Source organism: Malaclemys terrapin, chromosome 1 (genome assembly GCF_027887155.1).
Source record: "Malaclemys terrapin pileata isolate rMalTer1 chromosome 1, rMalTer1.hap1, whole genome shotgun sequence".
Taxonomy (NCBI): domain Eukaryota; kingdom Metazoa; phylum Chordata; order Testudines; family Emydidae; genus Malaclemys; species Malaclemys terrapin.
The window spans coordinates 104,561,655-104,580,228 of NC_071505.1; the positions used below are offsets into that span (position 1 = coordinate 104,561,655).

Sequence of the window (18,574 nt, forward strand, 5' to 3'; positions counted from 1 at the left end):
CAAAAGTTTCCATTAAGGGATACCACATTTTAGTCATAATACAAAATCATACGTTGTATCACGCTGTTTGATATGCTGTATGATTACTGCTCTAAAACATTTTCTATCGGATCAAAAGCTTTTTAGCAGTTTCTTATTATATGCATTCAGCATCCTACCCAATCAAGGACCTTTCTTATTACATAGGATGGGTGGTCAGACTCCCATAGTCACAGGGGCAGCCTAATTGAACAAAGCACCATGCCTAAATCTCTGCTGGATACCCAAGTCATCAGCCACGTGCTGGCTGACCTTTTTCTAATAGTTATCCATTACTGTGGACCAGGAGTGACTCTCCAGATGTGGCAACTGTGTGTAACTATCTCTGCCCAAGTAGTAATTCATTTCCCTGGGCCACAGGCGCAGTGCTGGCAAAGCTTATCTCATAAGTGTTCCCCCAGGCAGGTAAGCAGCTCTTCCCTTGTACAGGGGCTGGCTGACAAGGGACTTCAGTTCTTCCATTTAATTGGGGAGGGAGGCTAGAAATGATTGTCTGTCTCTCTGTTACCTGAAAAAGAAGCATTTAATTTGCTTAATTATTTATTTGTAAACCATTCCTTAAGATCATGCAGAACATAAAACAGATACAAATCCCACAAAGTAAACTCCAATACCTCCCCATGTGAGAGGGGTCAGAAAGATTTTATTGTCCATACATTCAAAACTTCAGGGCCTGATTCTCATGTATACCAGGACTCCTTAATACCACTCTGGCAATGTAATGAGGCCTTAAAGTGGGTGAAAGTTCAGTTGGATAGAGCACTGTAAAAGAGCTTGAGTATAAATGAGAATCAGCCCCTCAATTTATACTCCAGAGTCCATCAAACCTGTATCCACATTATTCAGTTGTGTGGTCTTTCATCAGGATTGCATTTCACCATGGTCGTCTGCCATCGCAGTATCATTTCATCACAGCAATTCTTTAACACCATTGCTTTTTGACTAAATTATTGGTATCTCAGATTGAATATATGATGGTGAAGAAACACGATGAACTATTGCTGGCCTTATCTGCGCTACAGAAATGAAACACCGGTAACGGAACTAATGGAACTTGCATCACACAGGTTTAAGCACAAATAGCTTAATGCATCCTCACTAGCCCTGCTAAATTGTGCTTTGAAATCTTGCAGGGTAGCTCCACACCCACACTAGCTCTGTGCTAAACCATTTCAATTGCAAAGCTCTCTGATTACCTATCCCAGAGTTGCTGGCACAGCTCCCAACAACACTGTATTCCGGGAGACTTTGAAAGGCCATCAGTGCACTGTGGGATGGTAATGTGAGGACTAGTTTCAACTTGTCTATATCTACATTGTTCCTAAAACAATTAATACTAAAATAGTTCAGCTCAGTCGGTATTCCCTGATGAAGCATAAGCTATGTGGTATTTAGCTCCACTATAAACTCTTTGGAGCTAGGGTTGCCATCTTTCTAATTGCTGGTAACTGAACCCCGGAAGCCCCGCCACTGCTCCGCCTCTTCCCCTCAAAGCCCCACCCCCATCACTAGCTCCTCACCCCTTTCCCCATTCCTCGCTGGATTGTCTCAAGGTAGGAGGTGCCCTGCAGGTAGGAGGTGGCCCTAGCTGAGCAGGGCTGCCACAGGTTAGTGACTCTGCACCTCCTCTAGCCCTGCAGTAACTGTGACTTTTGGTGTGGGTGACACTTTCTGGTTAAAAACCAGGCACCTGGCAACCCTAAATGGCACCCAGACATAGAAAACCCAAAATTGGACTCTCCGGGTAAAATCCAGATGGGTGGCAACTCTGTTTGGAGCACTTTTGCGTATGTACGTGAGGTGTGTTACAATTGTTTGAGGAGCAAATACTTATTAAGGTAAATTTCAATAGTTTAGACAACACCATGGTGATGGCTGAAGCCCTTCTAAATTCATAGTTGTCAAGTTTCACTCTCAGGTCAAGGAGGCTGTACAACACTGGGAGGAAATTCAGATTTTGTTTCTCCAGTTTTACTTTCTCCCTCTGTTCTATCTTGTTCCCACCCAACCTGTAATTGTTCTCCATTTCCTCAGCTCCCTCCAATCCTGCTGGTGATATGAAATTTGCTGCACACCTTCAAACTTCTAGTAGACTACTCTTCCTGTCAGTTTAATAATTGGTGCTCCCGTCTGTGATGGGAATATGCCACCAATATGCTGAGTAGGAGCACACTTGTGTTAAACACAGCAGAAAAACACCCATCTGATCAGTGTGTGCCTCCACAATATAGTCATCTGCTTCAGAAGCAAGAGGGAGATTAACAGTCTAGAGGAAACATAGTGGGAGTCAGAGGAGCTGGCAGGAGAAATGCCCCAAATGCAAGGGCTATCCTACTTTAGCCATACTCCTACTTTCGCCAGGACTCTCAGTAGGCCTGAAAGTGAGTGTTTGCATTTTCAACCTACAGTCTGATTTTTAATTTCAAGTTTGTTTGCTTTATACAAGGAGAAAATCAGGAGTTTCCCAGCTTCTTAGCTGAAGCGAGAAAGTCTCCATTCAGTTTGACTGAAGATTTAAAAACCAAAATTAATCCTATTGAATAAGGCCTGCTGAGCCCATGGAAGGAAGAGCCCAGGCCTGCTTCCTGGTTGGCTTTTCGTTTTTCATAGTCATACCTGCAGCAATGGGATTTAATTTTCTTCCACAAAACCAAATTCCATGACTCTGTATGGAGAATTACTGCTGAATTGAGCTATCAGTTCAGAAAAGAGGCCTAAATATATCGCTTAACCCTTGGTAGTATACTATTTACTATGGTCATACCAGTCAAAAGACATTACTGCTTTAAGAAAAATAAGCTGTTTCGTTTCAAAGCACATGGAACAAACGTGAAATCTATGAGAAATGAATTATGAAGCATGAAGCTCTTAAGAGGTGAAGTTCTACCTTATGGAAAAGCTTTCATAGGAGAACTCCTTTGCTCTGTAGCCTTTTTTAGTACCACTAGGGGGTGATCCAGGATAACTAATAATCTCCTGCAGTCCTTTCTACAGTGTACCGAGATCTGCATTATTCTTGTCAGATACTGGAGTGAATTTTTTGGTGAAAGTGAGTTACTATCAGCACCGGTTGAACCAAAACTATTTGAGGCAGACACGGTTCAAGCTTCATCCACACCACGTTACTGGGGCACTTCATTCTTCATCTACAGCAGCGGTTTTCAACCCGGGGGTTGCGGAACCCTTGGAGTCCGCAGACTATGTCTAAGATTTCCAATGGGGTCCGCACCTGCATTTGAAATTTTTTAGGTGTTTGCAAATGAAAAGAGGTTGAAAGCCACTGAACTACAGCACCCTTACTGTTCCAGGTGTAAACTTTTCTTGAGCAGTGGGTGGTAGTTGTTCCAAACATGGAGCATTTTTGTTGTAGGGGCAGATTTTCTTTCCATGCCACCGCCTATGTCTGACACTGAATGCTACGCGGTGAAGTAAGTGTATTTAGTGATAAAATTGGCTCTCTGTAATATTTTTTTCATTGGTATGTACAACCGCCTCCATTGTTTTGTTTATTGTCCCTTATTGCAGTCACTGTATTTCTAATTGCTCACTTCCATCCTATGTTCTTCCTTACGACTCTCCCCTTCCCCCTTCATTTCCCCTGCCAGACTCGAACTGTACAGAAAAGTGCCAAATCTGCGAATCCTGGCCTGCGGTGGGGATGGAACGGTAGGTCTTCTGTGCATTTCATGTCAAACTTGATGATTGTCTCCATTAACTCAGAAAGGACAGAGTTGGACAAAAAAGCCCCTGCAAAGGAGACCTCAGTCCAGTATCTGCTTGAAGGGAACATTAATAATTAAGAGACTTTTCAACATGATAAGATATATTGCAAAGTTTCCCTTGCCACCCTGGTTAAGAATATCTGGGGGGTAAGGTGATATCTGTTATAATATTTGTGGATTACATTCTTGTTATGAATAAAATATGTACATGATACTATGCCTAAAAAAGCTTCCTTCACCCTTAAGCAGCTTTTACAACTGAACCATATTCAATTTTACTGGTCTTTTTCTCTGCTGTATCACCATTCTGACTGTTGCTGATATCCAAAAACTGATGATCCAGTGGGAAGGGTATGTGACGTAGGCATAGTTTGACTTCTGTATTTGCGGGGAGGCGGGGGACAGTTCCAGTCAGGCCAGCGGGGCCACGTGTGTGTGTGGGGCAAACTCCATGCCTGTCCGAGACTTGCAGTTTTTTTGGGGGGGGGGGGGGGGCAGTATCTTCTGTCCCACTCAACTATGCCCATGGTATGTGATGAGGAGTCAGGAGATCCACTTTCTATTCCATGTCTGTCATTGTCTCCCTTTGTGACTATAGGCAAGTTGTGTGTTCCTCTCCCAATTCCTTTGTAAAGTATTTTGATATCTGTGCATGAAAGGAAGGATGGTTCAGTGGCTAGGATGCTACCCTGGGAGTTGGGAGACCTGGGTTCAATTTCCCACTCTGCCACATACTTCCTGTGTGTCCTTGGGCAAGTCATTTAGACTCTCTGTGCCTCAATTCCCCATCTGTAACATGGGGATAGTACAGGTGTGTGATGAGGATCTCTAAATTAGAGATTGTGCGGTGCACAGATTCTACACTGACAAGGACCATATAAATATCTAAGATATATAGGTGCTGAGTATTAGATATGGTTGTGATTCTTCTGCTCATACACGCATACTCCTGCTAGCTCTCATTGATTTAGCATAAGTATAAGTAGCATTGTAGCTGTGTTAGCACAGGGAGCTGCAGTGGAGACGTGGTCAAGCCATGCCAAGTACAAATCCCTCTGAAATCAGTGGATATGTGTTTTGGCATGGCTCAGCCATGTCTCTGCCGCTGCTCCCCATGCTATTGTGGCTACACTGCTAGCTCACTGAGTGCTTGTGGGAGCATATGTACATGAGGAGGAGAATCACACCTCTACTTCCTAGTGTAGATGTAGCCTATTTGTGAGCCAATATAGAAGCTTTCTTCTTCATAATCAGTTTCTCTCAATATTGGCTGTGATTTTGTCATACTCCAGTGTGTATGACATTGCACTGTCCCTTCTGAGATAGCTAAATGTGATCAAGCGCATTTCCACCAGGGTGGTATGTAAGGTGTAGGGGCTACCCTGATGACAGAACTCTGCCACCCAAGCTGAGAAATCATATCATTGGGGGTTGGAATGGTTTACAATGGACATAAGTGGGGATATTCAAAGGAGCCTAAAGGAATAAGGCCCCCAACTCCCATTGAGTTTCAGGGGAAGCTGGGTATCTAATCTCCTTAGGCCCATGTAAAAATCCCAGCCTTAGTGAATATTAATATGAATGGAAGGGTGCCTTCTCTGTTGGAGAGAAAGTAGGAGTGAACCAATTAGGGTCCAGCAAAGGGCCATCTTCTGTGATTCACTAGGGATTGTTTCCTTCAGAACCTACAGGACACTGTTTCAGCGGAGGACATAGTGAAAATAGATAATCTTCCAATGTATTTGTCAAATGTTTCCAGTCTGCCATCCAAGGGAGCTGAAACTATAATGTGAGTTAATCTAGGTCCACAGAATTTTTAATATAAAAATTAGTGCAGCTCGATTGGCTCTTACCAACTCTTGTTTTCTCCTGACTTCACAGTATGAGCAATAGGGGGCAGCACCGTATCATTAGTGTGAACAACTCTAGACTGTTATCTTTGCTGCTGTTAAATTTGAAACAAATTAATATCTTATTGTCCCAAAAGCTAATGAAAAATCTTGCTCAGATGGACTTAGTGAATATTCAGTGAGACCAGATATCACTTTGCCTTGCTGACATGAAACAGAAGGCGGAAGCTTTTCCAGTTTCACGGCTTGCTCTCCTTTTCCTGGGGATACATGGAAGGCTGTAGCCTCCAGGGCTGTCAATCTCCGCTGCTTTCACCATCACACAGTTCACAAGAGATGGTAGGCCTTGTCACCCCTTGCCCCAAGACTGCTGTTGGATATTTAGAGACTGGGTCAAACTAAATAATAAGGCTTGCCACTCAAATAGAATCAATTTATGTGTCATTTCAAAGCAGTTTTACAAGGTGATTTAATAGTATTATCTCCACTCTACACACTGGGAGACTGAGGCACGATGAAGTGATCTGCCCAATTTTAGATAGCAAGTCAATGGCAGAGTGGTGGTCCAATTGGCTTCAATGGGCCCAGGATTTAACCTTAGGGTTTCCTGACTCCATCTCCTATTCTAAGCACCAGAGGCCAGATTTTTAAAGGTATGGGAGTTAGGCTCCTAGCCCCTTTTGAAAATCCCACTATGTGTCTAACTAAAGACCTTAAAAAATCTGTCCCTCAGTGACTGTGCTTCCCATACCACCATTTTAAAATGTAAATTCTACATTATTCTAATATAGTTAAATAGCCCTTTTCAGCTCAAAGAAATGCAGGAAGTCCTTTAAAAATTCTATACCTACAAGAGTCACTTCCACCACCACATACCACTAATCCACAGCTATTGGTAGAACATGAAAGCTGTTTAATAGCACAAAGCAACACTACTCAGTAGTAAACAAGAATTCTTTAGATATTGGAGTTCAAGTAGGAAATTGGCCTGGATAGCAAAGCTAACATTTCCACTCTTGCAAAAAGTACCTTGGAATCTTTGATAACCACAAATGGTCAGGACCTTGGTTTTGTGCCTCATTTAAAGGATGGCATCTCCAGTGGTACAGTTCCTTATAACCCTTACTTTCAATGCTGTTACTGTGAAAAAATAATTAGGATGAGTTTCAGATGTTTGTTCTTAGTAATTTTTAACTTAATTTTTTTATTCAGTTTTTTAAAATGCTGTCTAGTTTTGCTTTATGGTTCTTTGTACTCTGTAGAAGATAATCCAAGGAGGTCTTTTGTTTTATGAGAAGAATTTCAATAAAAAGCCCTCAAAGCAATGTTAAGTCAGGTATAAATACAAGTCCATAATTGTAGGTGCTTTTGTTTCCTGTTCAGGGAAAGGGTGGAATGATTGTTGTTAAATCAATATAACAATAAATAATGCCAATTCATTATTTTTAATAATCAGCATTTATGTACAACTTGACATCCAGTTGCTCCTTGTAACACTCCTGTGAGGCAGGCTAATAAATACTTTTATCCCTATTTTGCAGAAGAGGAAGCTGAGGCAGGGAGGCTAAATGGTTTTCAGCAGTGCTCATTTCTGCATCTCCCATTAATATCACTTGACCATCTGTGTGATGAGGATAAACTGTCTGTCTGTTTCTCTCTTTCACTATTTAAATCCACCTAATTTGATTTCTTTCCCTTTTCTGTTCTCTGTTTGCAGGTGGGCTGGATCCTCTCCATCCTGGATGAGCTGCAGCTCAGCCCCCAGCCTCCTGTTGCCGTCCTTCCCCTTGGCACTGGGAATGACCTTGCTCGCACCCTCAACTGGGGAGGAGTAAGCACTGACTTCAATACTCTCTTCTTTGTGCCTTACCAGCTATTCATTCTAATTGGTAGTTGTTCTGGGTGGGGCTTCTGCTAGCTACAGCAGTGGAGTGAAGGCAGGGACGTATCCAAAATCCATTCCAGATTGAAATTGATTTTTGTGCCTGTTTCCATTCTTGTGATGCACTTAGAATTATTGCAGATGGAGACAAATACAATTGAAGTTCTTCCCTGTTCCATGGTGGGATCCAGAGTCTATTCAAAGCTGACAGCAAAATTAAATTCTAACACGTCTCTCTAGCCCACACAATGAAGTAAAATACAGGGCACCTCAACTGCTCTGATAACTAGTGCCTGCTTTGGCCCAGATCCTACAAATGAACGGTGCGAATTTCAGCAGCTGCATGTGGGTTCTAGAATGCTACTTTTGCTTGTTTTTTTGGTTCTTATGGATTTGCACCCTCTGAGTTTTGCTTTGATTTTGGGGTTTATGCAAGCTTGAAAAGTGAAAGCTCAGTTCATCTAAAACAAACAAGTTTTGGCATGGTTTGTGGTTGAAACCATCCAACCCTCCCTGACATCTATGAAAAGGTTTATGTGAAACTCAGATTGCATCTGCCCAAAGGTTCACAAACCCATACTGCGTTTCAGGTTTGTGATGAAACAAGGCAAGATCTTATGAACAATTTGGGGCAGGGATTTTATTGCATGTGTGTACAGAATCTTGCCACCTGTGGTCAGTAGGACCTGTGGACTGCAGAAAAGGGCATGGCACTCTTAGTAAAATCTGTTGAGTCACCTCCATATACCATTGGCCTTACTGTGCTGGTCAGAGATTGTAAATCTCAACAGTTGTTTGCCAAACCTCTTGTTCCTGGTTCATCCACAGTCTAAATTTATGAACCTGTTGGGCAGACTTAGTCTGGATTTCATGCAAGCTTCCTTCACGCAGATCTGGCCTGGCCTGGTCACTGGTGTCTCAGTCAGGTAATTAACGTGTGACGTGATGGTGTTCTAGAAGTCCATTAGTGAGTCTTTGGTGGCGCTCATTCTGCTTCCAGGGTTACACGGATGAGCCTGTCTCGAAGATTCTCTGTCACGTAGAAGATGGGACTATTGTCCAGCTGGACCGCTGGAACCTCCAGGTGGAACGAAACCCCGATTTGCCACAGGAAGAAATTGAGGACGGGGCACGTAAGGTTAGAGCTGCCTGTTTTACAGCAGAGAGAGCCTGCAGGATGCAAGCTGGGGTTTCTGGGACTCAGGAAAACATTTTCCACTCTCGTCATCTCCTACAGCAAGGTTAAAGATGTCACCACATTCAGACGTAGATCACAGTTACAGCATGCTGCCCACTTGTTGTCCCTCATAATGCTCAATATCTGAATGCTTAAACAAACTCCTTGTTCACTGGGCCAAAGGATGAACATCTGTGGCATTTCATTTGTCAGATTATTACTTCTTCCCCTGGCCTTGTTAGCTGTGGTGATAAAGGCTAGCCCCATGATCCAGTCCTCAATTGATTGAAAAACCACAAAGCAGATGTATATTCTTTGGGCTGCTGCTAGTGGATACCAGTTGTGTATCTGTTCTCTAAGTTTTGTATGGGTTGCTAGCCTGTGTCTTTTGAGGTTGTCATCTCATTCCCTCTGTGTGGTCCCGTTACATCACTGACCCTCCCCCATTTGGTCTGCGAGTTGGAAGGTTTTCAAATATTTTGGAATATTTGTCATGGGAGGAGCTGTATTTCTGTTCTCTCCTGTTTAATCTGCAATTATTGTAAAGTGAGGCAATAGCCAGAAAAATGAAATGACTCCTTGTTCCTGCACACAGAGCCCTCTAACCTTTCTGAGTTATAATTTACTGAACTCTAGCTTTCCTTCTTGTCAGCCTAATAGAGCCAATATAGCAGTGAAAGGGCCAGATGTGCTCTAGTCTGCCTCATACATCATCAACAGAATTACCAGCCGAGTTCTGAATCCAGGATCTGTATTGCTGCTGATGATGTATGAAGCAGAAAGAACACAGCTTGATTTTTCAGATGCCATGCTGAGCTTGTAGTGCCAGCAATTAGGAGAATCGTTGTTTTGACATGTTAAGTAGGAGATTGCTGAGAGAGGATAAATAGGGAACCCCATGATGTCATGTTTACAGAGTCACTTACGTGACCATAAAGCACTGCAGATGTGTTTGTGTTCTTTCATTTCTGCATTTGATTACCTTCAGCAAGTTGTTTCCAGCCTTCATAGGAACTCTGCATATAAAATTTCCCACAGCTTTCTCTTCTCTCCTTCTATAGCTTTTCAAAAAGCTGTTAATTTGAGGGATGGCATGAAATATTTGGTCGTCTTTTCTTGCATACTGTACCCAAAACGGTTTCACATGTTTTCTTTCTGGTCTTTGATTGCAGCTTCCACTCAGTGTCTTCAATAATTACTTCAGCCTTGGATTTGATGCACATGTCACGCTGGAATTCCATGAATCCCGAGGTGAGAGGAACTCTTAATTCCCTTAGCTGTGAAATCATAGGAATGGACAAATGACTTCTGAATTTTAGCTAGGGTTGGCTATGACAACTTGTTTCCCAAAATCTAAAGAGAATGCTGAAACATATAAATTCCTGTCCCAGACAAGAAAGTGGGAAGAATGATTCTAGCACTAGTTTCTGAAGGACTTATTATGCCACAATTGGACAAATGTGTCCAGTTTTGTGTATCACACTGAAGAAAGGATACTGAAGAAATAGAAAAGGTTTTGGTGATATAACAAGATTGATGAAATTGGTTGGAAAAGCTGAGATTCATGGGAGGAAAAGAGACTAAGAGGGGAGAGATTTGAAGTTTCTAAAGGAGATGTTAAAGGGAGCTGTAGATACTATAAAAGGCTTACGTTGATCCAGAATGAGGGCATGTGGACAAAAATAAGGAAACAGCAGAGAGAAAAAGAGAATTTACATTGGGAGCAAATTTTTCCCATAGTGGGGGAGGGGTTGGGATGGGGAGTGATAGGAATGTGAAGTTGTGGATTGTAGATGGCAGCAGTAGTAAAGTCAGGTTTACAGAAGAACTAGAGAGAGACTTATTATGAAAGACTATGGTATAGTATTATTGGGTTGAGTTAGACAATACTGAGCCCTAGAGCCGCTATGTTGGTAAGGAAATAAACAGGCCTTCATAATAATCCATAAAAATCCCCCAGGAGTCCTAGCTTGGGCTGCTGAATTACTTTATTTCTCTTCATGCTGATGAAGAGTGTGTCCTGCCAGAAACTCTCACAGAATTCCAAATATGCCTAAACAGCTGAGTTTTGGCTTGAGAGGCAGTACATTGTGTGCATGTGTTAGGTAAGCATATTTATATTACCAGCGCTGCTGTTCAATTTTCCTTGGTCAGCATGTTGTTGATTTAGCTGTGTGAGTTTTGAACTGAAGCCTCACTTGTTCTCATTTTTCTACTATAACAATGTCATTAAAAAAGTAAAAAGATAGCACCCTCATGCCAGGCTAAATAAAGAGCTGAATGCCTGATGGAATGAGCTAATGCATATTTTATAATGTTTAAGACTGCTGTAAGCTTCAGGAATAATAATGAAGGGCCACAGAAGGGCACAGGAATGAAATGATGACAGCACTATGCATTTCTTTATAAGCGCACCCCAGTGTGCATTCCTAATGTGGTTGCAAACATACAGTATAGATGAGTTTCATGGCTACCCTCTCACTTAGTGGAAGCATTACTTAATTATTAAGTTGTAGAGCTATATAAAGAATGAATGTTATTCCAGACATGCCAGTGTTTTAAAAATTTAGATGAGAGAGAGAAAATACTCAGAGCAATCTGTGTGTGGGTATGTGTGGATGGGGAAGCTTGCAAAGCACCTGCATCTGCTGTTCCCATTCTAGCTGGCACAGTTATTTTCTCACTTTCTTGAACACAAAAACTTACAAATGAGTCCTGTGTGTACAGGGGAAGAAAAGCTTAAAACGTACATTTTGGTGTCATTGTTGTCCTGTGTGTGTTTGTTTTCATTTAATTTCCTCGGTCATGTGTTATTTATGGACATAATCAGGATGGGTCAGACTCTGATCTCATTTACAACTGGTGTAAATCCAGAGTAAGTCCATTGAAATCAGTGGAATTATTCTGGGTTTACACTAGTTTCATTAAAGCAGAATTTGGTCCAATAAATTGAACGTGCATGCGCATTCCTGCCTTCAGAGCTATTGTTAATGATATAAAATATCATGAAGCAAATAAAATAAATAAAGATACCGACTTGAACTCTCCTAGTCCACTTGGGCATTTCACAGTGTGGAAATGTAACTGCCCTCTAAGGTAGTTGGGTATTTCCCTTTAGGTAGACTAGGTAGTAAGTGTCTCAAATGTTACTTTTAATGAACGTTGCCTTTTCAGTGGTGACCTTGGTGCTTATGTGACCAGTTACTTGTTTGAGGGGAGACTGAACCGTTAGGCTTGGTCCTGAATATGGGGGAGCACGTAGCTATGCTGTTCCGGGAAGAGCTCTGGGAAGGAAACTCTGCTTCTGAGTCACAATTCCTCCCCTATTCCCTTCTTGCTCTAGGAGAAAGTAAATTACTTCACCCCTTTTAGATATGCCATTTATTTCCTAATCCCTACCCCCGTTTCTGGCCACATTTGGTGGCTGATGCTTGGGGTGTAATTGAGACAGAGCGCTCCACTCCTCCCCACTCAGTTTCTTGAGAAGTGGGTGTGATGGGTTGGATCACAGAAACCCCCTTGGGGCTGCTAACTGATGTGCCAAGACTACTTCTGCCCCTGCTTTCCTGCCCTGGCAGCTTGGGACTTCAGTGCCCTGCCTGATTTGAGCCAGACCTGCTAACCTGCTGCAAACCCAGACCCAGGTCTGAACCATGTCCCCTAACAGCTGTAGGCTTAATTGAAAGCAGTTTAAGACGTGGTCCTGTCTTTAACACTCAGATGCCCAACTCCCAATGGGGTCCAAACCCCAAATAAATCCATTTTACCCTGTATAAAGCTTATACAGGGCAAACTCATAAAGTGTTTGCACTCTAACATTGATAGAGAGGTACGCACAACTTTTTGCCCCCCCCCCCCCCCTCCCGGTATTAATACATACTCTGGGTTAATTAATAAGTAAAAAGTGATTTTATTAAATACAGACAGTAGGATTTAAGTGGTTTCAAGTAGTAACAGACAGAACAAAGTGAATTACCAAGTAAAATAAAATAAAACACGCAAATCTAAACCTAATACAGTAAGAAAACTGAATACAGATAAAATCTCACCCTCAGAGATGTTTCAATAAGCTTCTATCACAGACTGGACGCCTTCTGGGCACAATCCTTTCCCCTGGTACAGCCCTTGTTCCAGCTCAGGTGGTAGCTAGGGGATTTCTAATGATTGCAGCCCTCTTTGTTCTGTTCGACTCCCTTATATGGCTTTGGCACAAGTTAGGCATCTTTTGTCTCTCTGGGTCCCTAACCCCACTTCTAAATGGAAAAGCACCAGGTTTAAGATGGATTTCAGTACCAGGTGACATGGTCACATGTCCTGTAAGACCCTAAGCCTTCATTCCTCCCAGCCTGACTCAAAGGAAGGCCTGCAAGCAAACAGAGCCATCCACAGTCAATTGTCTTGGTTGATGGGAGCCATCAAGATTCCAAACCACCATTAATGGCCCACACTTTGCATAATTATAATAGGCCCTCAGAGTTATATTTCATATTTCTAGTTTCAGATACAAGAGTGATACATTTATACAAATAGGATGACCACACTCAGTAGATTATAAGCTTTGTAATTATACCTTACAAGAGACCATTTGCATGGAGCATATTTTAGTTACATTATATTCACACTCATTAGCATATTTTCCTAAAATCATATAGAGTGCAACGTCACAGTGGGAGTCCAGGGCATGCAGCCCCTGCCTTCCACCTATACCCAGAGCTGCAATCCAGGCAATTTTAATGTGGCCATTCAGAAGGGGAAGCCCTTGCTCTGTAGATATCCCATTCACCAGTTGCTGGGGACACTGTAACCCTTTGTAGGCAGAACCACCACTTGTGCATGTAAATAGAGATGCGATTTGCAGGTGCAACAAAACAAGCGATTTGTGAACATGTGGCCTGGAATGTATTGATATGGTAGAGTCCTGCATTTGACGTTTACCCACAACAAAGCAAACAGGATCATTCGGCAGGCTGAGTGCAATCAAACAACACGTGTTTTTAATACAGGCAAGTGCAGGTCATACATCAACGGATAGAAAATGTAGGTCACACTACAATATGGAAGTCTGTATTCTGGAAAGCAGTGATTCATAAAAGGACTTAGGAGGTCTTTATAGATGACCAACTGAATTTGAGGTCCCAGTGTGATGATGTGGTCAAAAGGGCTATCATGATACTTGGATGGATTAACAGGGAATCATCATGCCTGAGTAGGGGAGATATTACCTATGTATATGGAATTGGTGAGACCACTGCTGGAATCCTATTACAAGTTCTGGTGTGCACATTTTAGAAAGGATACTGAAAAAATTAGAGGGGAATTGGAGAACTATGAGAATGGTTTATGGGCTGGAAAATATGCCTTGCAATGGAAGTTTAAAAGCTCTATTTATCTTATCGCAGAGAAGGCTAGGAAGTGATTTAATCACACTCTTATAAGTAGCTATTCAGAGAGAAGATATCTGATAGTAGAGGGCTCTTTAGTCTATCAGAAAAAAGCATAAAAGATCCAATGGCTGGTTAGGAAAACTCAAACTGGAAAAAAAAAGACAAACGTTTTTACCGTGAGTAATTAATCATTGGAAACAGATTACCAAGGATGTGATAAATTCTCCTCACTTAGAATCTTTAAATCAAAATTGGATCTCTTTCTAATTAGGCTCTACTTTAACTACAAGTTGTTGGGCGAGGTACAGAAATCACTACGTTGAATTCTATGGCCTGTGTTATGCACGATATCAGACTAGATGATCATAATGATCCCGTCTGGCCTGAAAATCTATGAACCATTCAGTTTTGTTTCAAATGTTTCATGAGATTTGAAATGATCCAAATGGAGATCTACTCAATGTACAGTGTGTACTTGTGTCACTGAAAAGTTGTTATTGTGCTGTTGGAAGTTTACGGTGGGATCATGAGACAGACAATGTGACTCGCTAAGCTGTTGTTGTGGTAAATTTCCCTCATGAGACTCATGCTTTGGGGGCTGTCTGCCCTTATCCTCATCCACTGTATCTTACACCAAAAAGGGGCTGCACTAAATAGAAATCCACTAGCAAAGAATAGCATAGAGGATAGATTCTTGCAAAGTAAAAATTCATTTGACATTTTTCACCTTTTAATTACCAATGGGTGGTGTATGTACAGTACGCATGGAATTGTTCTATTAGGGTTGCTAATGTAGATCGTGCTGAAAATAAAGACTTCCCTTGCCCTTTCCCCATCATGGGTTGAAAGCTAGCAGCTTGCCAAGGCTGGAAATCTGTCTTCCTGCCTCCAGGAAAGCTTGGAATGAAACTTCTTGGAACAGCAAGGGTGCTTTGCAAACTTTCTCCCTTATGACGACTTTGTTTTCTTCCTTGTTCTTCTTTTACAGAAGCAAATCCAGAGAAATTCAACAGTCGCTTTCGAAATAAAATGTTTTATGCTGGGGTGAGTTGCGAATAGATTTTACAGAATAACTTTGGTTTATTTATTTAAATTATTTATCATTTATTCCCCTTCCTCTCCCTTTCACTCCTGAGGCTTATGACCATTTCTTTTGCCTGTCACCTTTAAAAGTACATAGTTTGCTTTCAGTTACTTCTGGCAATGCCTGCCCATGTCTGTTTGGAAGGGGTTGAAGTATTATTTCCCTATAATAGTTAGTAGTTCAGAAGAGTGCTACAGCATTTGGAGGAAGGACTGATAATATCCTGTACCCGCTGCTGCAGATTGGCAAGCGCTTCACTGTTGGGTTCACATTTATTCCCATCTGTGGGCAGCACTTGGATACTGAATTTACTGGGGAAATTGCTAGCGCATAGGAAAAATCGTTGACCATATCTTTCAGCCCCTGATGAGCACTCCTGGACTTGGAGCTAAAGAGAGGAGGAGGTCAGAGAGCTGCTATTTGGAGCATCTCATTTTCATACATGAATATGCAAATCAGATGGCAATTTCTTATCCAGGAGGGACGTGGATGGGTCTTCAGCTTTATTCTAATGTGTAATTAGGAAAGGAGGTCATTGACTGGATAATACTTGCCATCATACATGTCTTTCCGCTGTCAGATTCTATCACTGTCATCACACCCAGAAGCCTTATGCTTTAAAAACAAACAAACAAACAAACAAACCAGAGTAAGAATCTGCATGATGATTTGGGTGCACAATGGTATTCCATGGTAAATCTTCCAAAGTGGAGTGCCTTTTCTTAGTGTAGCACCTCAATGCAGCAAAACAAGTGTACCAATCTTCCCTTCTGTGTCTCGCCTCCTGGCTCTGATTCAAGGGACTCTTGAGAATTTGAAACGTGCACTGTTAACTGGATGCTAACAGAAGAAACTTGGCCTAAAACTCTGTCAATGGGAGCAGGAAAGAAAAGAGTTTAGCTCAGGATGGTATGTGGTGGCAGAATCTGGGGAAGGATGCAAAGGAAGGAAAGTGAAAGGAAGAAGCTGTAGATCAGTCAAATAAAAAAATTCTGATTTGAATTCCCTCCCTTTTCCTATGTCTGGTAGGCAGCCTTTTCAGACTTCCTGCAGAGAAGTTCCAGAGATTTATCCAAACATGTTAAAGTTGTGGTAAGTATAGGAAAGCATGGCATCATTTTGTGCAGTGTGAGTGTGAGGGAGAGAGAGAGAGAAGGGGGGGGGAGAGAGAGAGAGAGAGAGAGGGGGAATGCTGAGAAAACAGACCTAATCACACCAGACCATTGATTGTTAGTTTCAGTTTTGACTGTGACATTTGAAACACATTTTGTAGAAAGCCTTTGGGAATTTACATACATGACAATTTCCCACTGAGTAACACACCGTTACCTATCTCACAGAGAGTGAATGGTGTCCAGTAATTATGTTATAGAGAGGTGGGTATTTCTAAAATGCAATCCATGTTCTTGGGCAGGTTGTTACAAAATGGGGTAACAGCAATTATTATCCTGTCTGAGACCCCATTTACAAACCCCTCTTTGTTCTGTTGCTTTGGTTTTTGCAGTGTGATGGAACAGACCTGACCCCAAAGATTCAGGAGCTGAAGTTCCAATGTATAGTGTTTTTAAATATACCCAGGTAAGCTCCAGTAACAACAAACTGCTGGCTTCATAGGAACAATTAATTAACAAATACGGTTTCCACATGAGTTGTGCACCTCATACTTGAACAAGGAAGTCAACAGATAGAACAGAGTTGTCTTCTGCTTCATTAGAAACACAAAGCAGGAGGAAAAAAATCAGATCAGTACCTTCCAAATAGAAGAGCTCCAAATGGATCTGGAAGAAACACTGTTTCCTAACATCTCAGAGGGTGTCACAAACAGTGGGGTGTGTTTTTAAAAGCCCAATATTCCCCCCATCTTCCCTGTCCCCTCTCCAAAGATTCTCTTTCCAAGGTATTCACTTCCTCTCCCTCCTGTGTTGCGCTCTCTGCAAGGTTCTTTGTGGTGTCTCCTCTCCAAAGTTCTCCCCACCCCCTGCTCCACAAGGTCTCCCATATATCCCTAAGGGTAGGCAGGAGAGAGAAGCAGCAGCAGCCATTAGGTAGGAGACCACTGTCTGGAGCTCCTCCTCCAATATATCCCAGCTTTTGCATCCCTTCTGCTCCCAGACCTTCTGAGCCAGGAGGGAGGGAGGAAACTAGGGTCTGCAGAAAGCAAGCTCGGTTTCAGCCTCCTGCCGTCTTAGTAGGGGCACAAAGCAGCCTTTGTTGGCAGGCGAAAATCCAGCTGAACAGCTGATCTGAAGAAGGATTGGGGGGAGGCGGGAGAGAAGAGTCCTGAGCACTACTGCTAAAAGGCACTGTCCCCTCTCTGCTGCCTCCCATCTCCACTCAGCAACCTACCAGAAATTGGGATAGACAAACTAATTGCCTGCCCCACCAGCCTGAAAGTTGGAGGGCAGGTTCCCTTTCTGATCTTTCCTGTAATTATATGTATGGTCACTGGGAGGCCCCAGAATGGATTTTAAGACCTTTTGGAATAGATGTATGGCTATTCACCCAGAAGATAAAGAACTGGCCAGTACTTATGCTTTCTTTTCTTTTAATTGTTATAAGACCCAGTGGGGCAAATTCTTAATATGCTCCCTAAAGCTCTCATTTTCTAAACCTCTTTCTGCAGGTATTGTGCTGGCACAATGCCCTGGGGTACCCCCAGCGACCACAGAGACTTTGAACCTCAGCGCCATGATGATGGTTACATTGAGGTCATTGGGTTCACTATGGCCTCTCTGGTGAGAATTTTGGCAGAGCTGAGTATTTTTTTTTGCATGCAGTAGATTTCACACTGCTTAGGGCACTGGGACTATTCTGTGTGCAATTTTGTATAAGACACCTCATGTCCATGGCTCAACACTAGGATGCACAAAGTTTCATACAAAAAAGATTCTCTCCTATGCTTTCCTGGGTTCAATAAGGTGGAAAAAATTTGTGTTTGCCTCAGTTTTTTAAAAAAATTATGAACAAATAATGGTTTTCAAAGGAAGAGAAGTATTATTTCATTATAAAAATGTACTCCCTGAAAAACTGGTTGCTTTGAACATATCTAATGGTGCTTCAAAATGCTCCCAAATCAAAATTCAAAGAAGATTAAAGTATTATAGAAGGGATGTGTGTGCATGTGTGTGTGTGTGTTTGTACTATGGGAAACTTCTATGGTCGCACAATAACTGCTGTTTGTTACCAACCCCACCACAACTGTGGTTTTTATATATTTTCCATATACATTAGAGCTGGTTAGAAATTCTTTGTTGGAAAATAGGGTTCCAGCAACAATTTTTTGTGTGTGTGTATAGAAATTACACTTTAAAAAAAAACGATGAAATTTGTGAACCAACAAAATATTTTGACAAGAAAAAAATCCTACTTTCACTTTTTCACTGTGAGAAAAGAAAAGAAAATAAGAAATCATGTGTGTTGGAGGGTGGGGTAGAGG

The 18,574-nt window shown here is 42.0% G+C and overlaps 1 protein-coding gene across 1 annotated transcript in view; it reads left to right on the plus strand.

The window, feature by feature from the left end:
- Positions 1 to 18,574, plus strand: part of DGKI (diacylglycerol kinase iota) — a 286,719-nt gene that overhangs the window by 150,764 nt on the left and 117,381 nt on the right. The window contains exons 12-19 of the mRNA XM_054034123.1: positions 3,645 to 3,705; positions 7,329 to 7,442; positions 8,494 to 8,631; positions 9,843 to 9,921; positions 15,043 to 15,098; positions 16,168 to 16,230; positions 16,643 to 16,716; positions 17,762 to 17,873. Of these exons, the coding sequence (XP_053890098.1) occupies positions 3,645 to 3,705; positions 7,329 to 7,442; positions 8,494 to 8,631; positions 9,843 to 9,921; positions 15,043 to 15,098; positions 16,168 to 16,230; positions 16,643 to 16,716; positions 17,762 to 17,873 (697 nt within the window). The remainder of the gene's footprint in view (positions 1 to 3,644; positions 3,706 to 7,328; positions 7,443 to 8,493; positions 8,632 to 9,842; positions 9,922 to 15,042; positions 15,099 to 16,167; positions 16,231 to 16,642; positions 16,717 to 17,761; positions 17,874 to 18,574) is intronic.